This window comes from Camelus ferus, chromosome 11, assembly GCF_009834535.1.
Source record: "Camelus ferus isolate YT-003-E chromosome 11, BCGSAC_Cfer_1.0, whole genome shotgun sequence".
Taxonomy (NCBI): domain Eukaryota; kingdom Metazoa; phylum Chordata; class Mammalia; order Artiodactyla; family Camelidae; genus Camelus; species Camelus ferus.
The window spans coordinates 74,403,777-74,426,552 of NC_045706.1; the positions used below are offsets into that span (position 1 = coordinate 74,403,777).

The 22,776-nt window shown below is 51.7% G+C and overlaps 1 protein-coding gene across 1 annotated transcript in view; it reads left to right on the top strand.

Annotated features, from left to right (window-relative positions):
• ACTN2 (actinin alpha 2) overlaps positions 1 to 22,776 on the top strand; it is a 64,386-nt gene that overhangs the window by 25,969 nt on the left and 15,641 nt on the right. Inside the window, exons 3-12 of the mRNA XM_032491921.1 lie at positions 83 to 202; positions 1,003 to 1,089; positions 5,379 to 5,466; positions 7,209 to 7,287; positions 9,871 to 9,952; positions 12,919 to 13,004; positions 14,525 to 14,617; positions 16,356 to 16,586; positions 18,773 to 18,920; positions 20,350 to 20,500. Coding sequence (XP_032347812.1) covers positions 83 to 202; positions 1,003 to 1,089; positions 5,379 to 5,466; positions 7,209 to 7,287; positions 9,871 to 9,952; positions 12,919 to 13,004; positions 14,525 to 14,617; positions 16,356 to 16,586; positions 18,773 to 18,920; positions 20,350 to 20,500 — 1,165 coding nt within the window. The remainder of the gene's footprint in view (positions 1 to 82; positions 203 to 1,002; positions 1,090 to 5,378; positions 5,467 to 7,208; positions 7,288 to 9,870; positions 9,953 to 12,918; positions 13,005 to 14,524; positions 14,618 to 16,355; positions 16,587 to 18,772; positions 18,921 to 20,349; positions 20,501 to 22,776) is intronic.

A 22,776-nucleotide genomic window follows, 5' to 3' on the forward strand; every position in this document is an offset into this window, starting at 1 on the left:
CACGGACTCTGAACTTCGGCATCCTGATTCCGCATCTAGGGGCTACTTTCTGTGTTTACATGAGTCCTTCTTCATCCGACAGGGGAAAGGCTGCCCAAACCCGACCGAGGGAAAATGCGGTTCCACAAAATTGCCAACGTCAACAAGGCCTTGGATTACATCGCCAGCAAAGGGGTGAAACTGGTGTCCATCGGGGCTGAAGGTGAGTCGGGTGTGATGGGAGTGGCCTGGCCGTGCTCCGGCCTCCCCGTGGGGCAGCGGGCCTGCAGCAGGACCCCTTCTTCCCACCCTCCTCGTCCCCCTGCCCCCCCACCTCCCGTATCTGCAGCCTTGCCAGGCCCTGGGCACCATGAACTGGAGGCCAGGCTCTAGGATCGTTTGTAAAGAGTGGAGTCAAGTAAAGGGGGAGGGTGTAGCTCAGTGGTAGAGCGTGTGCCTAGCATGCACGAGGTCCTGGGTTCAATCCCTGGTACCTCCACTAAAAAGTAAATAAATAAACCGAATTACCTCACACCCCAAATTTTAAAAATAAAATAAAATTTAAAAAAATAGAGTCAAATGTGATGCTGTCTCCTTCAGACTGATCATCAGAATGAGAAGGAACTTGCACGCCCAGTGAGTCTGGCAGGACTGACACTACTCGGCGTCGGCCCGAGGACCTGCCAGCAGGGGAAGGGGATAGAGTGAGGCGGAGCCCGTGTGCTCTGTGGTTGGGTATTTGAACCTTAGCTCACCTAGGCTAAGGAAGACCCCTGGGTTGTGTTCGGTGACTTTGCATAGGTAAGATCGGCCCTCAGTATTAACTTGGAATTCACTGAAACTGGAGATGTGGTCATGAACACCAGACACACAGCGACACTCACGAAAACAGAAAGTGGTCTTTCCATATGTATATTTTGCAATAGCTCTGCAGTCCAGACTTCCCGGAAACCCCTAACTTAGCGGAGACCCTTGTCCATGGATCACGTGATCGTCTCCCTCTTTGTGTTTTCTCACCTGCAGAAATCGTGGACGGCAACGTGAAGATGACGCTGGGCATGATCTGGACCATCATCCTGCGCTTTGCCATTCAGGACATCTCAGTTGAAGGTAAGAGACACAGTTAAAAACCAGATTGTCTTAAGATGCTGAGAGTAACTTGTAAATCGAGCTCATAAAGTCAGATCTGAATAGGGTTTTGTAAAACTGAGCTGTCAGTCCCATGACTGAATGAAAGACAGGCAAGTTGGGTTTTCACAAGTTTTATATGTGCATGAAAAAAGCCCCCAGCAACTGCGTTTCATTCAGGGCAGTGGAAGCATTTGGGGAGAGATGAGCACATGTTCAGAACAGACGTCGCGTTTTGAAGTGAGTGTCCTGTGAGCTGCTTCTTTACTGCGTTTATACTAGTAGGTTCACGACTGTGAGAGTTCTTCAGACTTCACAGCTGAGACGCTTCTTTTTTCAAGTGCAAAAAAATAATTAAAACTTGAATGTTTTCATTCGTTAGTTCTTTATTTCTTCCTCTCTTTCCTCCTCCCTGTCCCCCCATCTCTCCCTCTTTTTTTTTTTTTTTTTTAAACAAAATCTCTATTGTCATTGTATCTGTTGGCCCACCGTCATTGTAATATAACCCTACTCCTTGGCACGGCCACTGCAGACGAACGTCTTTAGTCTTTGACGCCCACCGCACTCCAAAATATTTTGATGAGTTCAGCACTGTGGAAAAGTGTCAGATTGACATTCTTAAAATTAGCGCTTTGCCTGTTGAGCACTCGAATCACAAAATGTAAAAGTGCAGAACGTGTTTAAGGGCAGTCTGACTCGTCCAACCAGTCAGCCTCCTCTAACTTTGTCACCTGACAGGTAACCAGGTGCCTGAATGGTGAGGGCTGGGGGCGTTGCTTATAATTCTGTCTTGGAGGGACTACCCTCTGGCAGTGATTTTAGTCGCTAAGCAACCAGCAACTCTGAAAACCATCCGTCTGCCTGCTGGTGTAGGGGTGACATGGAGCCTACTTCTTAAGGAGCCTCTGATCCCCTTGGGTTATTCCTTTAGCACTGAAGCCCCATTTATGTCGTCTAAAAATCAAACTCAGATATAATGATAATTGCTGTGCACCAGGAATTGACCCAACATTGTAAACTGGCTATAACTCAATAAAAATATATTTTAAAAAAAGATATAATGATATTAAAACCTCAGAGATTCCGGGGACGGGGGCAATTATAGCTCAAAGTTTCAGTGCATGCTTAGCATGCACGAGGTCCTGGATTCAGTCCCTGGTACCTCTATAGGAAAAAAAAAAAAGTTAAAAAAAAAAAAACCCTCAATAATCCAGACTCAGGAATAACAGCCAGCTCGAATTTACAAAGAGTCTGTAAGTTTGAGAACTTTCACACACCGTACTCTCATCAAAGTATGTTCTTTTCATGCTAATGAAAATAATAAGATGCTTTTTTAAAGTTCCTGCTGTATTAAAAAAATAATTTGTACTCATTTGATCAGTTTTATATCCTCCTAAATTTAAATAGTTAAACAGCTGAGCCCACTTCAAAGAACAAATACTGTTTTAAAAAAATCTTATTCACAGCATTGAATTTGCTACACCAGCAAGTCCTTTTCTAGCAAACAGTACAGAGGGGAGCTTGACCTCAGTTTTTTTATGGTTGGTTACAAATTTCAAATTAGTGGTAATATTAATTGAAAATTTAATTCTACTTCGATTGTAAGTATGAATGGTATTATCCATTAGAGATTTCCCCCCAGATTATTATTAATGCATCCCAAAAGATAATCAAATCATAGCCTTTTGTAGAACATCGCAACAGATACACAAATCCGCTTCGCGAAGGACTTGACATTAAACATTCAGAAGTGGCGCTTTCATTGGCAAAGTGCTCGCATCTCTTCAGGCAGAAGTCCTTCCGTGTCCTACATAGTAGATAAAAGTAGTTTGCTAACTTCTATTTTTAATTCCTTTTACCTTTATGGAGTCATTTCTTAACACCCTCACTTAATTCCTGTAAGTCTATAGCAAAATTGCCTGAATTTTTTTTAGCAATGTGTATTATGAGGAAAAACGCATTGTTACAAAACTGGCCTCTGACGAGTCAGTCTCCTTCGAGGATGACGGGCCTCTTCCAGGAGGGAGAATGAGGGACTGACGTGTCTGCTGGTGAGAGCAGTCCAGGGGTCCCGAGTAGGCGGGGCGCCTTGGGGCGTCACATGGCTTCTCTGGCGGAATAACGAGGGCCACTCCCTGTTTACACCCACCCTCGGGGCTTCACGTGTGGACCTTTCAGGTTTATCCTGCACCTGCAGGGCTGGGGTGCACTGCGGCTGTGTAGCTGATTGTCCCAGGCTTTTGCTCAGTGCCTCCAGATGGACTCGGGGTGGGAGGGAGTCAGCTTTGTGAGCGTGGCCAGTTCAATGAGGAAAAAACTGTTCGACATTCATAGTCTGAGTGTTCACACATTTTCAGACAGAAATGAGATGAAACTTGGGTAGCAGTTACAAGATTATATTGATCAACTTTGCCTCTGTTTGCTTTTCTAAGCTGAGGTTCATTTAAACATAATGAAATAGTGTTTGGATTATTTCCTCCTGTTGTACTTTATCTTGTTAATTGCGTTGGCCAGGACCCCAAAGGTTACGTGGACAGCAGAACAATTTGATACGGCGTTCTGTGTTTCAATATCTGTACCAACTAGTATTTTAATAAAGTCTTAGAACTGCTCGTCCTTTTCCTCAACAGGAATTTGCTAGATGAGAGACACGATCAGGAGTCATTCAGATTATTCTTACAGCACAGGAAACGGGGCGTGATGTTTATATTATCTGGGTTATGGGTCAAAGACAAGTCTGACTGAGAAATGGACAATTTAGATAAGCAATCCCAGGATACTTATTTTGGTTAAAAAAAAAAATGACTTTAAGCTCTAACTGAAATGGAAAGCCAGGGCCCAGTTTTGGCTAAGAGTCCACATGTTTGTAGGGGCTTTCTAAACTAAAATGTAAATACAGACAGAATCCTGAGTGGCTCTGAGGAGCTGCTGGCACGTATGAAACTTCGGGTCCGCTCGGAGCAGGTGCCAGGGTGGTGCTGGAGGCTGCCTCAGTCCTCTCAGGCTGGTGTACAGAACGCCGCAGACCGGGGGCTTAAACAACAGAAATTCATGTTCTCGCCATTCTGGAGGCCGGAAGTCCGAGATCAGTGAGCCTGCGTGGCTGGGCCCTGGTGAGGGCTCTCTTGGCTTGTAGACGGCTGCCTTCTCTCTGTGTCATCACGTGGCAGAGAAGGAGGGCGTGGGGGGGAGGTACTGAGCAAGGCCCTTGGAGCCTCTTCCTGTAAGAGCACTGATCCATCATGGGGACCCCACCCTCATGACCTCATTTAACCCCGACTGCCTCCCAAAGCCCCACCTCTAGATGCCATCACACTGAGGGTTCAGGCTTCAACCTGTGAATTTGAGGGGGACACAGACACTCAGGCCACAGCGGAAAGGCAGGAGATTTGCTGGGGAAATGCTTGTGGAGGAGAAGGTGGGGGAGCTGGAGATGGCCGAGACCTCAGGCCCTTGGCCTGGCTGAGACCTGCGCTGGAGCCGGGCAGGGGCGGGCTTGGGAAAGCGGGATCTTGTTGTGCAGTGCGGCCTCGGGCAGGGTCAGCCAGGTGGCGCGGGGTCCTCCAGCCCCGGTTGCTCCCAGAGGAGGCCCTCGTGCAGCAGGAATGGCCCCGCTCCGGGGCCCCTCCCTTGCTCAGTCTTTGGCTGGAGCAGCCCCGAAGAAGTCTGGCCCCTGGGGACCGAGGGGTGGACTTAGATTGTGGCAGCTGGGACATGCGTTCTGCCCTGTGTCCCCAGCAGTGGGACATCTGAGCAGCACGTCTTCACAGGTGCCACGGTGGGATGGTTGGTTTTTATTAACTTGGTCAGAACCTGAGTGGCCAAACTTGGAATTTGCCCATAAAAGCCTTTAAGTATTTTAAAATCACGGGGTAAGGGAACACATTTCAGACATAGTGGCCTCTGTGAATTCCATTTACCTAAGAATATCAATTGTGAGGGAGATAAACGGCAGGCTAGTTAAGTCATGAATCACACACTTAAAACATTTTGTCAGGATGTTAAGTCACCAGTGCTCCTGCAGTCTGGTTTTGCTTTTATTGTACCATCCAGTGTGGCTGCTCCTGTTTGTCCTGTTTAAGTCCCTCCAAGTGTCATCGGAGTCGGGCTGGGAGCGGCTTCCAGCGCTCATCCTCTTGCAGAGACTTGACAAGAGGTGGTGCCTTTGGTGTTTGGCCCCCTGCTGGGGGCATCTCTTTAGAAAGAGACTAGAATTTGGGTGCATGCAGTGGTTTCACTGTGGACACTTCTGTTCTTGGCTGTCACTGCAGAAACCTCCGCCAAAGAAGGTCTGCTGCTTTGGTGCCAAAGGAAGACGGCTCCTTACAGAAATGTGAATATCCAGAACTTCCACACGAGGTGAGCGTCCGGGGCCCGGCCCCTGGGCTCTGTCTGCAGGCTGGGGTGGCGTTCCCCCAGCGTTTCCTCTCCCGTGTGCGGGGCATCTGCTGTATGGAGGAGAACTCAGGCTCCAGAATGGTGGGCGCTCAGGGACTCTCCCGGGAGGCCTTGGTTAAGGTCTGGGAGGTGGGCGCTGCTGTGAGCCAGCATCGTGCAGGGGCGCGGCCGGCTGGCTTGTCAGCGACCAGCAGAGCCCGGAGCACAGTCTGCGTGTCCCCGTGGCGTAGCCCCAGCCGGATCCCTCTGCTCTGCCGTGCACACAGGATTCTTCACCCGTCAGCTTCGTCTGCTGGCATGGGGGAGAAGCAGGAAGATCGTGTATGAAAAACCACAGGGAACTGGATCAGGGAAATCCGAGGCTAATCTGAGAGCATGGTTTGGTCACCGGCTTCAGTCTTCCTTTTCATGTAGATCTTTCATCAGTTGTTTCTGTTGTCTCCCTTTGTGTGATGTGTAACCCGTGACTGTAAATGGGTCCCCAGGCCCCAAAGGTGATTAGAGACACGAAAGGTGCCCCCAGGACAGGTGGGGGAGGTTCGTCTGGGGAGACAAGTACTGAGCCAGGCCATGAGCATCCAGAGGTGACGGGCGCCTCCCCTGTCCCTGCCACACGCCGTCCAGGAGGGCAGGAGCCGGAAGGGCTGGGCTGGCAGGTCATCACAGAGGTCCCAGACGCCTCCCACCCACATTTTCCTCCCCTGGCCCAGGATTAGCCTGAGCACTTCAGCCACGTGGCTCCAGGGGTTTTCTTCCTCCCCGACCCCCTGAGGCCCAGAACGCCCGCTCCTAGTTTTCAGTGAACCCGTGGCTCAGCACAGGCGAGCTTGGAGTCTGGTACAGAGGGGGTCCAGGAACGGTTAGTGCTGGTGTCTCTGGGGAAACAGACTGAAATTCAGAGCCTCCCTGCTGAGTCCCTCAGCTGCTTACTCCTCTTTGCCTTAAAAAAGTACAAATACGAAAAAACAAAAAACCTGGGACGGAGGTGGAGGTGGTATAGCTGAGTGGTAAAGTGCATGCCCAGCAAGCACGAGGTCCTGGGTTCAATCCCCAGCACCTCCACTGAGAAAAAAGCTAAACCCCCCCCTCCAAACATACAGTGCCGTATGTCAATTATTGTATCTCAGTAAAACTGGAAGAAAAAAGTGATTTAAAAAAACCGAAGAATCTTATGAAGAGAATTGGAGGAGTACTTGGGGGGCCGAGTGCACTACGGAGTGTATCGTGGGGAAAGGTGGGCATTTCGGAGTCCACGCCCTCGTGTCTGTACAGGCAGACTCAGGGCAGGTCTGCGATGGAGACTCGGAGGAGACAGAGGAAGAAGCCAGGCCAGGAGGGGAGGAGGGCAGGAGAGGGGCATCTCCCCTGCGGGCACTGCCAGCTCTCCCAGCACAGGGCCGCCGGGCGCTGGGGAGGAGGCCCGGCAACCTGGGCCTGAGCTGTAGGTGAAAAGGAGACATCAGGTGGCAGAGGTGCTCAGCAGACTCCAGGGGAAGACGAGTGCTCAGGGCAGGGGCCTCCGTGTCACCGGGTGGGGGTGGGGTGGGAAGGGAGGTCCCCAGGGCCTTCTGTGCATTAAGTCAGACAGAAGGGAGGTAGGGGCCGCGCGTCCCCAGTTCCAGCCGGCATCTGACTGGGAGCAGCCCCTCCCTGCTGCGTCCTCTGCATTGACACGTGTTCCTGTTCTCCCCGACCTCGTGCAGCTGGAAGGACGGCCTCGGACTCTGTGCGCTCATCCACAGGCACCGGCCCGACCTCATTGACTACTCAAAGCTGAACAAGGTCATTCCGGGGGCTGGCGGGCTGTGTCTGCATGTGGTCCTGAGAGTGAACGCATGAGCACCGAGCTCACCCCAGCACGCCAGCACCCCCACTAGCCCTGCACGTGGTGTGGATAGGAGGGTGGCCGGGAGAGTACTCACTTGCTGTAATGAGGGCTGGACAGGCCCCAAGCCAAGTCACCTGTGTGCCCAAATTAAGACATGTTTGTTCGGGGGGAGGGTATAGCTCAGTGGTAGAGTGTGTGCTTAGCTTGCACGAGGTCCTGGGTTCAATCCCCAGCACCTCCATTAGAAGATTAAAAAAAGCTAAATAAAAACCTAATTACCCCTCCCCCCATAAAGTAGTTTACCAATGCAATCTGTGATGGAAAAAAGAAATTCTTGCCCCTTCTGAGTCTTGCGGTGGACGCTCCGCCTGCCTTAGAAGCAACGCTGTGGGAAGCAGTGTCCCCCGGGACCGCTCCTGCACGGCAGTCAGGCTGCTGGTGTGCCTCGCTAGCCGTGTGCCTCGTGTTGGATCCGGGGTCTGGTGTGGATCCGGGGTCTGGCGTGGGTCCGGGGCTGCTGCACGCCGCCCTCACCGCGTGGCACGGGGGTGCTTGAAAGAGTGTCCTGGCTTTTGCCCCCTTTGCAGTTGGCGCGTGCCCACCGCCCCGCGCCCGGCCTGTCTCCACTGCCTGCGGGCTAGCGCGTGCAGAGCGTGCTTGTGTCCTGAAGACGAGTTCTGGCGGAGGGCACCTAAGAGGACGCGGCTCCCGGGGTACCTCAGCTTCCCAAAGCCTATGTTCTTACCCCTAGGTTTTCTGGAAGTGTTTCAGACAGGGAGAGAATGTCTGGTTTGTTTTCCCATTAATCTTTATCTCATTTGTAAAAGGAGGGGCTTCTCCTGGACAGACCTAGTTTCGTGAGCAGTTTATAATGGTCAGTTTTATTACAAAGGTCAGCAGACCTGTGGTAATTGGCCACCTAAGACGGGTGAAAAAAAAATAGCCGTTAATACTTCTATTAGATTAGACACTGGCAGTAAGTAAGTACATGTGTCTATTTCACATGTACATATGTATTAACATGTGTTACATATACATGATATTACATACATTAACATTTTATATATGTACATTAATATTAACATATATTAATGTGTTATGTGCACACATATGTATATTGTACACACAGTCATTCAGTCTTCATGATGCCCAGTAAAATATATGATACAGTTACCTAGAAAGTACGCAGCATTACTGTTCCAGTTTTTACAGAGGAAGAAAATAAGGAATTCAGTAATCTGTCCAGGGTCACGTGCCCGTAGTGGAGCCAAGAAAACACTATTGCCACATTTTATGTCCTTAAGTTACAGTGTCTGAGGGAGATAGCTTTCACAACGTCCCAGAATCATTGCTCTGCTTTTAATGCTGAAGCTTTTTTTTTTTTAATACGTTCAGAACAAAAGGCAAGCAACTTTTGCCCAGTTCTTTGGCTTTGTAAACATTTGTGTAAAATTCGCAGGTGAGACTGCCTTTCTGATATGGCTGCTTGTAATGAAGTGATTATGGAGTTTGTTAAAACAACATGTAGTTGGAAAAGTGTTTTGCCTGAAATGATTGTGTCCTCTGTGAGGCCAGGGAGCTGGCTTTGGTTTCTTCACGGAGCACTGAATGTTTCTGAGGCCTGCGTGTTTTAAATGTTTCACCGTATTTCAAGTAATTGCGCTCGTTGCAAAGCACTGCCGTTTCTAAAATGTTTAAATGGCTTTGATGTTAAAATTCATTACAGTCATCCCCGGACTAATGCTACTTTTCATTTTTATTTTTCTATCTTACATGTACCCCCATCCCATTTCAGATTCACAAGACAATCTCTTTAGTAGACCCAAATGAGAAACGCTAAATATACACCTCTAGTTAAATTTACTTTTTAATGTTATGTATATATTTAACCAGTTTTGACAGTGGAAGATAAAAGTAATCGTAAGAACAAAGATTTCGTCACCATTTTTATTTACAGTTTCAAGTTTTTGTAATTTCTTCTAGTCTTTGACATCCTAGAAACGTTAACTTTTTCTCTTTTTAACCATCTTGTAACATGCTCAAGTGATCTGAAAGTTTCACCGAAGCAAGCTGAGAGCTGCTTGCCTCTCTTCCCCCCTCGCCTTTCTTATATGTAAAAGGAGGCTGTTGGACTGAGTATTCCCTGTGGTCCCCTCCCTGAGCTGGAAAACACGGTTTCACGCTTCCTTCTGGAATCACGTAAATTTTGTTCTCAAGAGTTGAAGATAAGCCCTGGGGCTTCCAGGGTGTGCTTTCGCATCTGCAAGGAGGCCTCTGACAACTTCCCTCCTCGCCGCAGTGTCTGTCCCCTAACCCTTTCACGCACACTCTGTGAAGTGCTGTCTGCATGGCTTGTGGGTTTCCTGTCATTTCTGATGCTTCTCTAAACGTTTGAAGTGTTGGGGAAAAGACGAGACGGAGAATCTTTTACACTATGATGGGAAGGCCTCCTCCCCGAAATGAGGTACATAAAAAACGCTCCTAAGTCTTGTCCAAGAAAAAATCTTAAAACCCCGGTTATGCTGTCTTTCCTGCAGGATGACCCAATAGGAAATATCAACCTGGCCATGGAGATTGCCGAGAAGCACCTGGATATCCCCAAAATGCTGGATGCTGAAGGTAAGATGGAAGCTGTGTCTGCTGACTTACAGAAGGTCCACAGGCTACCTGTGTGACAGCCACGCACGGGGATTTGTAAAATTTATAGCCACTTAGGATCCCTGAGAAGTTTCTGTCATCGGCCTCATGAATATTAGAGAATTTCATGTGTAGCTTGTTGAGAATTATTTTTCAGGATCCTGCTCCCAGTCACACCAGCAAAACTAGTGAAAGGATTTGGTTAAAAGGTTTGTGGCAAAGAAATGGGGTGCTCTGGTTTGTGGTTTTCAATGAAAAGCTTCCTATTTTACTTTAAACAACATAAGTCTTTTTTTTAACCACATAGAAATTTACCAAATAAATCTTTCTATGAAGGGCTTCTTAAGATTCCACAAGGAGTAAAATCTTTCTTTTTTTTTTAGATGAAGTAAAGTTGATTTACAATGTTGTTAATTTCTGGTGTGCAGCATAGTGATTCATTTACACACACACATATATATAGATTCCTTTTCACATTCTTTTTTTTTTTTTTTTTTGCTTTTTTTGTGGGGGGGGGTAATTGGGTTTATTTACTTATTTTTTAATGGAGGTGCTGGGGATTGAACCCAGGACCTTGTGTGTGCTAAACACATGCTCTACTACTGAGCTACACCCTCCCCTACTTTTCATATTCTTTTTCATTACTTTCCTTCTAACTAGAAGTTACAGAATTTGGAATATTCGGCCATCAGTCACATTTATTTTTAATTAGTTGAAATTAACTGTAGTTTAGTTAGACCTGAAAGAACCTGGAAATATTTTGCGGTTTCATATACTTGTGCCAGGGCGGTTTCAGTACCTTTCCTGCCCTTTGTCTGGGATGAGCTGGTGTGAGTTTGCCCCGGCACACAGTTGGCAGCTCGGATACCTGCGGACGGTCCCCTCACTTCACTGCTGCCTGAGTCACTTCTCCCTCTGCATACTCACTGAGGACCTGCTGGGAGCCAGCCCAGGCTGGGGCCTTCGGGGAGGTGGGGGGGTGATGAGAGGTAGAAGGTAGGCCCTGCCCTCGGGGAGCTCATAGCCCTGAGTCTCTTGTTAATATTATCATCCTCCAGTGCTTTATTGCTTCTGCTAATCAGCATTGTTGGGGAGAAGCGAAGAACTTGATGGTACTCAGCTGTCAGCCTTCTGTTCCTCCTCCTTTTTGGTGACTACATTACGGCTGCCCTAACAAATTACCACCAAGTGGGCGGCTTGAAACAACAGAGGCTTGTCCTCTGACAGTCCGTGCACTGTGACTCTGACATCAAGGTGTTGGCAGGGCTGTGCTCCCCCTGATGTCTGCAGAGGAGGGACTTGCCTTGTTTCTTTGGCTTCTAGAAGCCCCGGGTGTTCTTTGGCTTGTGGTAGCTTCACTCCAATCTCTGCTGTGTCGTCGCATGGCCTTCCCCTCTGTGTCTGTCTCTGCGTCCTTTTCCCTCTCCTTGCAAGGACGCACGTCCTAGTGGATCAAAGGCACAGCTTAATCCAGCAGGACCTCCCATCAACGCGAGCACGTCTGCAGGGCCCTGCTTCCAAGTCAGGTCGCGTTCGCAGGGACTGGGAGGTAGGACTCCACCTGTCGTTCTGGGGGACAGGATGCCGCCCAGTCAGGGACCCTTCAGTCAGGACTCCCATTCTGCCCATTTGTGCACCCAGCCATCTTACCAGATGGGCGTTGCTGGGTGCTAACACTTGAATACGCTTTTCAGGATCTACTTATGGTTCTTCAAAAACTCTTAAGCAGGGAGAAAGGCAATAACGCGAAGAACAGAGAAAAAGTTGCTTTTCCTCCTTGTCCATCTGTCCTCTCTAAGGCAAGGGTACATGTGTACACTCTGCCCTTTGACCTTTGCACGCAACAGAGAACTAGGCAGAGTTCACCATCTGAGTTAACAGCTGGGACATTGAAGAGAGGAGAAAACGGGCGACGTTTAGTAAATTCATTTCCACTTTGTCCAGGCCTCCCTGATTTACTGCAGTTGAGGATGAGCGCTCCGGCAGGTTAACGGGTCTCCCCTGCGTCTGTGCGTCCTGGTCTGGCTGGCCGTCCTTCCTGTGCATCCCCCGAGGCTGGCCGGCTGTGTCTGCTCTCCATTCCTCTCCTCCTCCCTTGTGGCACATCCTGGCCCACCCTTACTTTTCTTTCTCTTTCCTTTTTAATGGTTCACAAAAAGTTTTGCTTGCTGTGTTCTTTTCTTTGTAATTCCTGTGAGCGTCTCCTGGAGAAGACGTACGACCTTGCCAGACGTGGGTGTGGGGCGCGCTGCGCTGCCACTCACGCCCCAGCGGGTCCGCCCCCTGTTAATTACCCGCTGTGTCCGCACGCCCCACCCCCTCAGCCTCACACCAACGCGTGTTGCCTCTGCGGCTTTCACTGGGGTGTCCTGCCCCGTCTCCTCCCCTCAGACCACTGATGCCCTCGGCCAGCCCCCCACCCCCCGCTGCTGTCGCCCTTACTTCCTGTCACTTGTGATGGTCTCTGGACCCCAAATGGGGATTTTCAAGCGGCTCATTGGGCTACTCTGACCTGTTCCCTGTAGTAGCAGCTGGTGGAAGTCTTACCCACCTTCCTCATCTTACCCGCCTTCCATGCTTTCAAAAGGTTATGGGAGTTTTTGTCTGCTCTCCTCCACATACCTTTCTTGTGGTGAGCACCAGGGGTAGGTCTGTGTGGACTCGCAGACGGAACCTTTGTTGAGCCCTGGGCCCTCCGGGTGTCCCTCCCAGGATAGGGGGTCTCTGGGCACGTGCTGTCGTGGGCACCTTGCAGAATCCTGGGTGTGGACGCAGCTCACTCGCTGGCTCACGAGCGTGTCCGTCCTGTGCAGCGTCCCTGAGGTTCAGGGTCGGGGCCCAGGGACACGCAGAGGCCAGGAGGGTGGCTCGGGTGGCTGTCCCTGTGCTCATGCTGGTTTCTGCTCTTCCTGTGCGTGCGTCTGTCTTCCTGTTCTTGCCTCCCTCAGACATCGTGAACACCCCGAAGCCTGACGAAAGAGCCATCATGACCTACGTGTCCTGCTTCTACCACGCCTTCGCGGGCGCGGAGCAGGTACCCGCCCGCCCGCCCGCGGGCCGCACCGCCCTGGTGCATGGGTTCCAGCTGTGCGTGTGTGAGTGTGTGCTTCACGTCTTACCTTGGGCTCTTCTCAGTGTGTCATGATGACCTAATACAGCAAGTTCTAAACCGAGGATACTTTTTTCTTAACAGCTTTAACTTAGTCCCTGAAGTGTTGTTCCCTCTCTGTCCTTCTAAGATCTTGCTCTCATTTCATTAGTCAATTGTGGGAAACATTTGTGCTTTAGGGAAAAGCAAGGGTCATGAAAACTGAGCCACACTGGCTGCACGGTAAAGGGGGGCTTCAACAGGGAGGAATGAACCCCTTTCTGCTTCCCCTCTGCCTGGAGAGTGTCTTCCCCGTTCAGTGGTTTGTCAAACATCTTGCAGGACTAATTTTACCTGAAATAGTGAAAGGATAGCAGTGCTAAAACCTCAGGAAAACCATTCACATTCCTGGAGGCAGTCTGAGGGACGCTGTGGGTGGGTGTCCCCTGCTCTCCCCGTGGCCACCTGCTTCTGCCTCCTGCCCCTTCCCGGATCCAGAGCCCGGCTAGACTGGGGTGGACAGGGGTGTGTATGACTTCTGTGATCTCTCTTTTGTTTTAATTTTTCTTTTGGTGGGGGAACGTAATTAGGTTTTATTTATTTATTTAATGGAGGGACTGCGGATTGAACCCAGGACCCCATGCATGCTAAGCACGTGCTCTACCACTGAGCTGTGCCCCCCCCCCACCGATTTCCGTGGTCTCTTTAAGGCCATCACCAGAAGGTGGTGATAACCGGAAATCAGCTGGTCTTAGGGCTTCCGAGGCGAGGCTCTGGGCCAGGCTGCAGGCTGGACGGGCAAGTTGCCCCTCTCTTGGTTGGCCTTGTGGTCGTGGTTTAAGGCACTGGCTGCGCTGCGCTGCTCCCGGCCCAAAGCCCCCTCCACAACATGATGATAGATGATTATTGATACCACAGCAATGACTCGCATGGGTTAAAAAAGTTTTAAGTGAGTTCTACTCCGTGGAAGGACCCCACTGAGCACGCCCTGCGTCTCCATTTCAGGAGAGGGTCCTTCCGTGAGCTCAGTGCGGTTATGGATACCTTCGGGACCCAGCCCTTTTGGCTTTGATGTCCCAAGGCTAAAGCTGTTCAGAGCTCTCTCCCCGATGTCCTGGGGTCAGGAGAGCTCAGGTTGGTTGTTCAGGGACCGGAGATTTTGCTTCCTCGACCCCCAGATTCCTGCTACTAACCTGCTCGATGTTTCATGACGTGTGCGTTGTTGACTAACGCTGTCTCCCGTTATCCCTGCAGTAGACTCAGCCTGCCGTGTGAGTCTGTGTGAAAACTGTGCCCGAGGTGTGAGCTGACCCATCGTGTGCCCCTGCCATGCGCTCGTCTTGTCCGCCCGAACCTGGAATCCGCACCCCGTCCAGCCCGCCGTCCCCGCATCGCCCCGCCGTGCCCGCCGTGTGTCTGCCCGTCCCCGCGACAGAGCCGTCCTGTTTACCTATTGTGTTTTACAGGCCGAGACAGCAGCTAACAGGATATGTAAGGTTCTTGCTGTCAATCAAGAGAATGAGAGGCTGATGGAAGAATATGAGAGGCTAGCAAGTGAGGTAAAGGAAATGGGTCCCCCAGTCCTGTCCATCCCCACCCCGGGGGCGAGGCCCAGAGCATGCCCACGGATGTCAGTGTGTTTTTTTACCTTTACATTCGTCATCTCAGATGGAACAAAAGTAGGAAAGTGCACTTAGAAATCAGGGGACCATGACTGTTGGCACAAAGGTAGTCCCCGTGGTCTCTCCGCCCACGGCGAGGCACAGAGGTAGTCTGCGTGTTTTAAGAAGTAGGACGTGATTCCATTCTCAGCTCTGCACCTCCAGGGTCGGGCTCCCCTAGAGGACATCGCATTCCTTGTTTGTTTTTTCCTGCTTCACTGGCTACTGACATCACACAGGGTTCACCCCACATTCAGAATCCCGGCTCCACGCCGTGACCCAGCGTCAAAGGAGCTTGTCTGGACTGTACTGAGACGTGGCTCCGCCCTGCGTGTGTCTGTAAATATCTAGGGGGACCTACAGGGAAGACAGAGCCCTCCGTCCCAGATAGCTGAGTGTCAGTCTCCAGGATGCCTTTCTGCAGCATTTCAGCCAGATTCTTGGGCCGACGAGCACTTCCACGTGGCTCTTCCTTTTGTTCTCCCACGAACACAAATAGAAGCCGTCTCGTCCCTGCCACTGCACCGCCCGTGCTCCCCATGCTGGGTGTGGGCTGAGTGGCGTCCAGGCCACCTCCTCTCTGGGCTGAGATTCGTCACAGTGACAAAGCCAGAGACCAAGGCATCCTCTGACTTAATTTAGCTGACCTTTGGCCTGTGCTGGGCACAGCATCAGGGCACTTGGCATAAATTTCCCAAGACATGGTGGATATTAGTCCAATCTAAAGATAATGTTTATATTTGCCGCTGCTGTGGGGAGATTTTGTTTGGCAGCATTGTTTGTTTAACGCCGGTGACCGACTTCAGGGTTGAAGGATGCCCAGGACCGAGGACAGTCGGTCCTCAGTAATTGCAGCCTTCCTTTTCTTACTTGGTCCTCATTTATCCTCCTCACACCCTAAGACTGTGCAGGGCACTTGTCAGACCTTGGCAGTAATTCAGGAGAAGGCGGTTACTGCGTCCTCAGACGTCACTCCCATTTTCACTTTTTTTTTAATGGCGGTCCTGGGGACTGAACCCAGGACCTCGTGCACGCTAAGCACGCGCTCTACCACTGAGCTACACCCTCCCCCCTGCCGTTGTCCCTTTCATCATGCGGCTTTCGTCATGCTAGCTATTCAGTTAAAATACACTTTGGCCTTGAGTCTGTCCCAGATTTAACAATACTCTGGTCTAGTAAGTAGAGGCACTCACTAGATTTGAGCTTATTTAAAATAGAAACGCCCTTTAAATTAAACCCAATTTTTTTTTAACACCACATTTCCACCATGTCAGGTTTGGGTTTTTGTTTTTTCATTTGAAAGCTCCATCCAGCATGTGTCTGCTAATGTCTGGTCCCTGAGTTCCCTGTAAATGTCCCATTTTTTGTAAAACATGACTCGTGCTGACTCTGAGTCCTCGGCATGGTGTCCTGGGGTGATGGCGAGGGGCCCTGGGTGGACGCTGGGATTTCTGTTGGAGCCGCAGTGCCTGGAGGGGCCTCTCTGCTCCTTTCTGTCGGGGCTGTTTCAGTCACACGTCTGTGATTTTAGGAACATTCGGTCCCCCTGTTACAAACTGTTAGTTGCCTCTGTTTTCTAATGGTGGGGAGGTTGCTGGTGTTTTCAGCCCTTTGCGTGTGTGTGTCTTGTGAGCAGCTCCTGGAATGGATTCGGCGCACGATCCCCTGGCTGGAGAACCGGACCCCTGAGAAGACCATGCAGGCCATGCAGAAGAAGCTGGAGGACTTCCGGGATTACCGTCGGAAGCACAAGCCGCCCAAGGTGCAGGAGAAGTGCCAGCTGGAGATCAACTTCAACACCCTGCAGACCAAGCTGCGGATCAGCAACCGGCCGGCCTTCATGCCCTCCGAGGGCAAGATGGTGTCGGTGAGTCAAGGCCCTCCCCGACGGGCCGCTGAGACGGGGGCATCGGCCGCTCTCTTCAGTTCCTGGATGTAGTTTTGGCCCTGCGGCCGCTCCATGCTGGACGTTCTCCTCCCTGCCCTCCTGCAGTTCTTGACTCCTCCCTGCTGCTGCTGGGGTCCCCTGCCCAGGGCAGACCTCTTGCAGACGCTGGCGACAAGTGGTCCCTGGGCTCCTCCCCGCCTCCCACCTCCCTGCCTGGCCGTGCCCTCCCCTGCCAGCTAGACCAGCCTCTAGATGGGCACCAGATCACGTGCCCTCTGTCCCCATCTCACCTTCTCCAGGCTTAGTCCTGCCTCCATCTCCCTCTTGGCACCATCAGTTTCTCCTGCTCTGCTGAATCCTTCACAGCCACTCAGGAAGCGCTCTGGAATCTGCCAGACGAAAATTAAACCCTTCTGTGGCTCCGCGTCTCCCTGGAGCAGCAGCTGCCCTCTCTCCCACTTCCCTCTGCAGGAGAGTGTCTAGGGAGACTTCTTCATGGTGCTGGTGCTCAGTTCCTTCCCGTTCTTTGACCCCTTTCAGCCCTCAGCCTGCCGTACTCCGGCTGCCGCCCCCGCCCGCGCTGACTGGTCTGGTCAGAGTCAACGGCGTCCGAGCGGACGGCCCAGTGGCCACTTCGATCTTCATGTCCTCTGCAGCTGTAACCATTGCCTCCTTTCTGAAACCCCTTCCACTTTTGGACTCAGCTGTGTTCCTCCCGCCTGACTCACGAGTCCTTCCGGTCGCTGCTCAGAGCTTTGCCGCCCCTGCCCCGGCTGCGGTGGCTGGTTCCTGGGCAGGTGCTGACCCGCCTCTCTGGCTCCACACCTGCAGGTGATCCCGCCCAGCCTGTGGCTTTAATCACCAGCTGTACCACCAGCATCTCCCAAATTTTACGTCTCAAGCTCTGATTTCTCCTCCGTGCTGGGTTCACACACCCGCGTGAATGTCTCCAAAGCACATCAGACCTCACAAATCCGAGTGTCTTCCCGCACTGGCCTCGGGCTTAGTAAACAGCATCGCCACCCCCTAATTACCAAAGCCCCAAGCCCAGGTGTCACTGCCGATCCTCCCTTCCTGTCCAGGTCCTCAGCCAGTCCCACTGGCTCCACATCCAGATTACATTTTAAGTGTGAACCCTTCCCTCCACCTCTGCCCTCGCCTGTGCTCAGCCACTGTTCTCTCCTCCAGCCCTGCAGCAGTCCTCCTCCTCACTCTTCTGGTTCTTTCTCCCCCAAATTCATTCTCTTACACCAGCTGCCATCATCTTTTGAAAACAAATCAGTGTGTCCCCCTTCTCCTTAAAACCCTCCAGCGACTTCCCAGAAGACTTAGAAGAAGATCCAGGTTTGCTATCCAGGATCAGATACGATCTGACCCCACCCCCACCCTGGGGACCACACCCCGGCCGCTCTGCCCCTCACCCACGGTGCAGCGGCACTGCCCCCTGCGGTCCTGCCCCTCCACAGGCCTGTCCCCCTGCTTCATCACGTCCCTGGCTGCTTCTGTCCCCGAGGTCTCGGCTCAGATGCCACCTCCTCAGAGGGTCTCCTGGTCACCTGCCTGAAGGAACCGTTCCCCCTGGGCTGTCAGCATCACTGAACCCTGGTTTGTGTCTCCTCCGCAGGCATCGCTGTCGGAAGCAGTACTCACACTGGTGGTTCAGTTCCTTGTTTGTCATCTTTCTCCCCCAGCAGTCGTGGAAGCCACATGGGCGGGGAACTTGCCAGGCGTGGTCCACTCGTGTATAAAACCTCTCGCTGTGCCTGGCACCTGCGTGATGCCCAGGAGGCAGCTGACCGCTGGCCGGCTGGGTGATTGAGCCTGGTCACCGAGCAGGAGTCACTTTGAGCTGAGTCACTTTGGGGCTTCGTCTCGCATAGCCAGGACACCAGAGCCCTGTTAGCCTGTGTCCACATCTAGGGGAGCATCCGGTGTCTGTTAGCTGATGAGAATGACTATTTGTTTTCAAAGGGCCTGGTGAACATGAAGACGTTTAGGAACCAAACAGTTGGCTGGTCATTTGGGGCAGGTGAGGGGCTCAGGGGGCAAGGGAAGGACCAGAAAGCACAAAGGGCAGTGCTGTCAGACGTCCTGGAGGAGATCTGTAGAGCAGGCCCGGAGGCCAGAGCGTGACAGTGCCCTTCCCCTGCCCTCCCCCGTCTCAGGACATCGCGGGCGCCTGGCAGAGGCTGGAACAGGCAGAGAAGGGTTACGAGGAGTGGCTGCTGAATGAGATTCGGAGGCTGGAGCGTGTGGAGCACCTGGCAGAGAAGTTCAGGCAGAAGGCGTCCACGCACGAGACCTGGGCTTACGGTGAGTTGGCGAGATGCGGAGGGGCTCTCAGAAGATCCGAGCTGTGCTGCGGACAGAGCCGCGGTGTGTGGTGAGCACCCTCCCAGGCACCTGTGACCCGCCCACTACCCCATCTGCTGACACTAGCTTCTGCCAATAGAATATTTATTAAACGCCACAAAGCAACATAATTTCCCACTTAAGAGAATCTGCTTGTTGGGGGAGGGCACAGCTCATTGGCAGGGTGTGTACTTAGCATGCACGAGGTCCTGGGTTCGATCCCCAGCACCTCCATTAACAAATCCATAAGGAAATCTTAATTACCCTCCCCAAAGGAACAAAAAGAAGATCTGCTTGGGAAGGACGGATGTGAGATACTGTTTTCCGTAGTCTTAACGCCTTTATTTCATGAGCTCCATCTCCTTTCAGGCCTTGCAGACAAGCTTGTTACCATGGTCGTAATACGTTTTTGGCTGTCTGCTGTCTGCTGAGCTTAGAAGCACAGAACCTTCTCCTCATCACGTGGAAATCTATTTTGAGGAAGGCCAGGGAGGTTCCCCCGTCCTGTGGGTTCCTCTTGCTGCTTGATAGTTGCTGTCCCACAGCAAGAGGGTCACAGGCACAGACGTGCAGCTGGACAGGCCGGCGTCCAGCTCTGGCACGTCCCAGCTGTGTGCCGTGGACACGTTCTAACCCCTCGGGGCCTCAGGGTCCCCTTCAAAGTGGAGCGACAGCCACACCTATCTCACAGCGTTTTGATGAAGGTTTAATGGGTTCATGTTTATAAAGCATTTGTATTGGTACCTGGCACAAAGGAAGAGCTGTGTTGTCATCATTACATACGTGAGCACTTGCTTTGCACTTCTAGCTTTATAGAATTAAATTCTTAAGGGTCATCACCAGGGAATAAACATGGGCCCAGTGAGAACCACAGCAGTTGCTTGATTTAAGAAACATTTAAGGGGAAATAGGTGGAGGTTCAGAGGGGAAAATTTCTTATATTATTAGGGGGGAAAAGCTCCCACAGGCTGCACTTAACCGCAGGGAAAAAAAGCTTTCAAACAAAGAGAATTGGGAGAAAGGGTGACTCCTCGGGCAAACAGAGTACACGTGTTTTATCTAATAATCGCAGGTGATTCCTGTGAGCTAGTAATTACTAACAGCATCACACAGGAAGGTGAGACACATGTTTCTCAGGCTTATTTAGAATGTGCTCATCAGCCTGCTTTCGCCCTGTATGTGTAGACATGCGCTTTCAGAACCCAGAGGGATCGGGGTCACATCAGCAGGGGGGCAGCCGGCACCCCAGGCGAAGTGCAGCCCCTGCCACCCATCCTCCTCTCCCCTCCTCTTGGTCCTTAGGCGTCTTCGAGGTCCCCAGGGACTTGGCGGGCGCGGAGAGGCTGATGGGGGAGCGGGCACTCACACTCTCCCGCCACCACTTTTGCAGGCAAAGAGCAGATCTTGCTGCAGAAGGATTACGAGTCGGCGTCCCTGACCGAGGTCCGGGCTCTGCTGCGGAAACACGAGGCGTTCGAGAGCGACCTGGCGGCGCACCAGGACCGTGTGGAGCAGATCGCGGCCATCGCGCAGGAGCTCAAGTATGTGCGGCCAGCCGAGGTGCAGCCCTGGGGCTGAGCCAGGGCTCCGGGAGGGGTGGCAAGAGGGGCTCCCTGTCCTCCCCGGTCCTAAATTTAGAGCCCAGCCAGAGGGCCCTGGGGTGGAATGTGGCCTGCTTCCACGTTGGGCCTTGGGTTGTGGCTGGACCCTTGTCCAGAGCATCCCAGCCCCAGCACGGCAGCTCCGTTTCCGGGACGATGAGAAATCGGCCAGAGGGCAGGAGAGGTGGCCGCACCCAGGCCTGGGGTGGGAGATGGGACCAGGCTGCCGGCCAGAAGCCGAAACCAAGACCCCTCTCTTGAAGACACATTTCAACCCCACTTCCGTTATCATCAAAAGTGCTGTTTCACTTTCCTGCTCTTTATTTTATGGGAGGCGCTGGCATGAGCTTGACCCCAGGCTGGTTTAAGCCCAAGAGGACGTTGCCGGTCCCGGCAGGTCCAGGTGCTGCCGCTGGCTGTGGCCGCCCCTGGGGAGAGGGGCCTCCCTGCAGAGTTCCTGTGCCTTTTTATCCTTATTTTTTTTTTTTTTTTAAGACCGTCGCTTCCTTTTGGTAAATGCCGATTGTCATGCCCTCCTCCTTTATGCCCTCATCATAAGCACTGGCACATCTGCACAGGCGTAGAGCCTGTCACACAACGACTCGAAGAAAACCAGCCATAATGTTTATTTTGAGATGTTACCTTTTAAAACTCCTGTGTTCCTCATTTTTGACGAGAGGAAACTTGTTAAGAGGCTCTTACTTAGCCTTGCCCAGTTTATAAGTTCCTAGTTCTCTGTGGTCTCTGTACCCGGTTCCTTCCCTGTCCGCGTGGCCTTCTCACTTCTGCTTCTTGAGTGTCAGGTGTTTGCCTGCTCGTGACGAATTACTCACAAGCAAAGTAAGGGCATGAAAAGGAACTCAGGCGATTTAGTAGCTCTATCGTAGCTCCCGCGGTAACTTGGAGCGGCTTTAAGTGCTGTCCATAAAATTTAAGTAATAATTTTATATAATTATTACTCCTGGGAAACCCCAATGCTTATTTCTTCTCATAGCCAAAAGAGGAACCATATACAGAATTTAAACCTGTATGCATCTTACTTTTATTATTAATCCCTTTTTCCCTTTTCTGAAATAACAAATCAGTGTTTGTGCAGAAGTACAAAAAAAATTATATGCACAGTTAGGCAAACCCGATCTCCCTGAAAGCGGGTGTGTGTAGAGCTGTGACGTGTCTGAGTTAGGGGGACGAGGGAGAGATGTGCGCCCTCGAGAAACCATGGAGAGATGCCCTGAGGTCTCCGTTGTGGGTCAGCGGGAGGGTCCCTGGGTCTGTGTCTGAAGTCTTTCCGCTCTTTAATGACAGTTGCATTTTGAAGAGCCACAGCCTTTTCACTTTGCATTCAAGGCTGTGCAAACTGCTGGTGTGTTTTGGTTGGTTTGGTGTTTTGGTCATAATAATAATCACAGAATCTTATAGTGAGGGGTGTGTGTGTGTAGAAAACTGTTCTGAAAGGCTGGACGGGACCTGGTTAGTGACGGAGAGCCTCTTACCCCCTGAAAAGACCCTCGGATCACGGCCCTGTGCCTCTCCTGGATTCAGTAACAGACACAGGAACGTTCAATAAGGACGAGTTAACATTATTCAAGAGAAAAAGAAGGCCCGAGTAATAGACAGCTGTTGCCTTGGAGTCGAAAGAGAAATAAACTCAGGCTTTAGGGACATGGACTGGGTAGGATGGAAAGGAACTTCTTGAAAGTTGCCTCACCTTGGACTGTTTTGGAAGGAGAAGTCTCCTGAAGATGTCTTTATACATCCCTGAGTCTTGCTTTCATCTTAACTAAAAGGGCGGTTAAACTTTGCCCATGAGTCAGACTTTTTACCCCCTGGGTTAACCTTCTAGTTGAGGATCTGCTGGAACAGTAAGCATAGAGGACTTCACTCCCAAAGGCCCCATCGGGATGTGCAGACAGGCCTGGTGCAGAGGGACTGCCAAGTGAGAAATTCTGTCCCCTGTCAGCCGGGTGCACAAGACAAGTCACAGCCTCTTTGTCTGGAGGGTAAGGGCTCCGGTCTGCCAGGCTTCAGAAGCCCCTCGGGTGCTAGCGGGAGACCCAGCGCCCCTCCTGGCCGCGGCGCCCCGTCCAGCAACCCAGTGCCCTCTGAGAGGAGCCAAGGACACAATGGGGTGCAAGCTGATACCGGCCTCCCCCGTGACTCACTTGATGTTCTGGTCACTGTGGCTTCAGCATGGCCCCCAGGACTGTCCTCCAGGT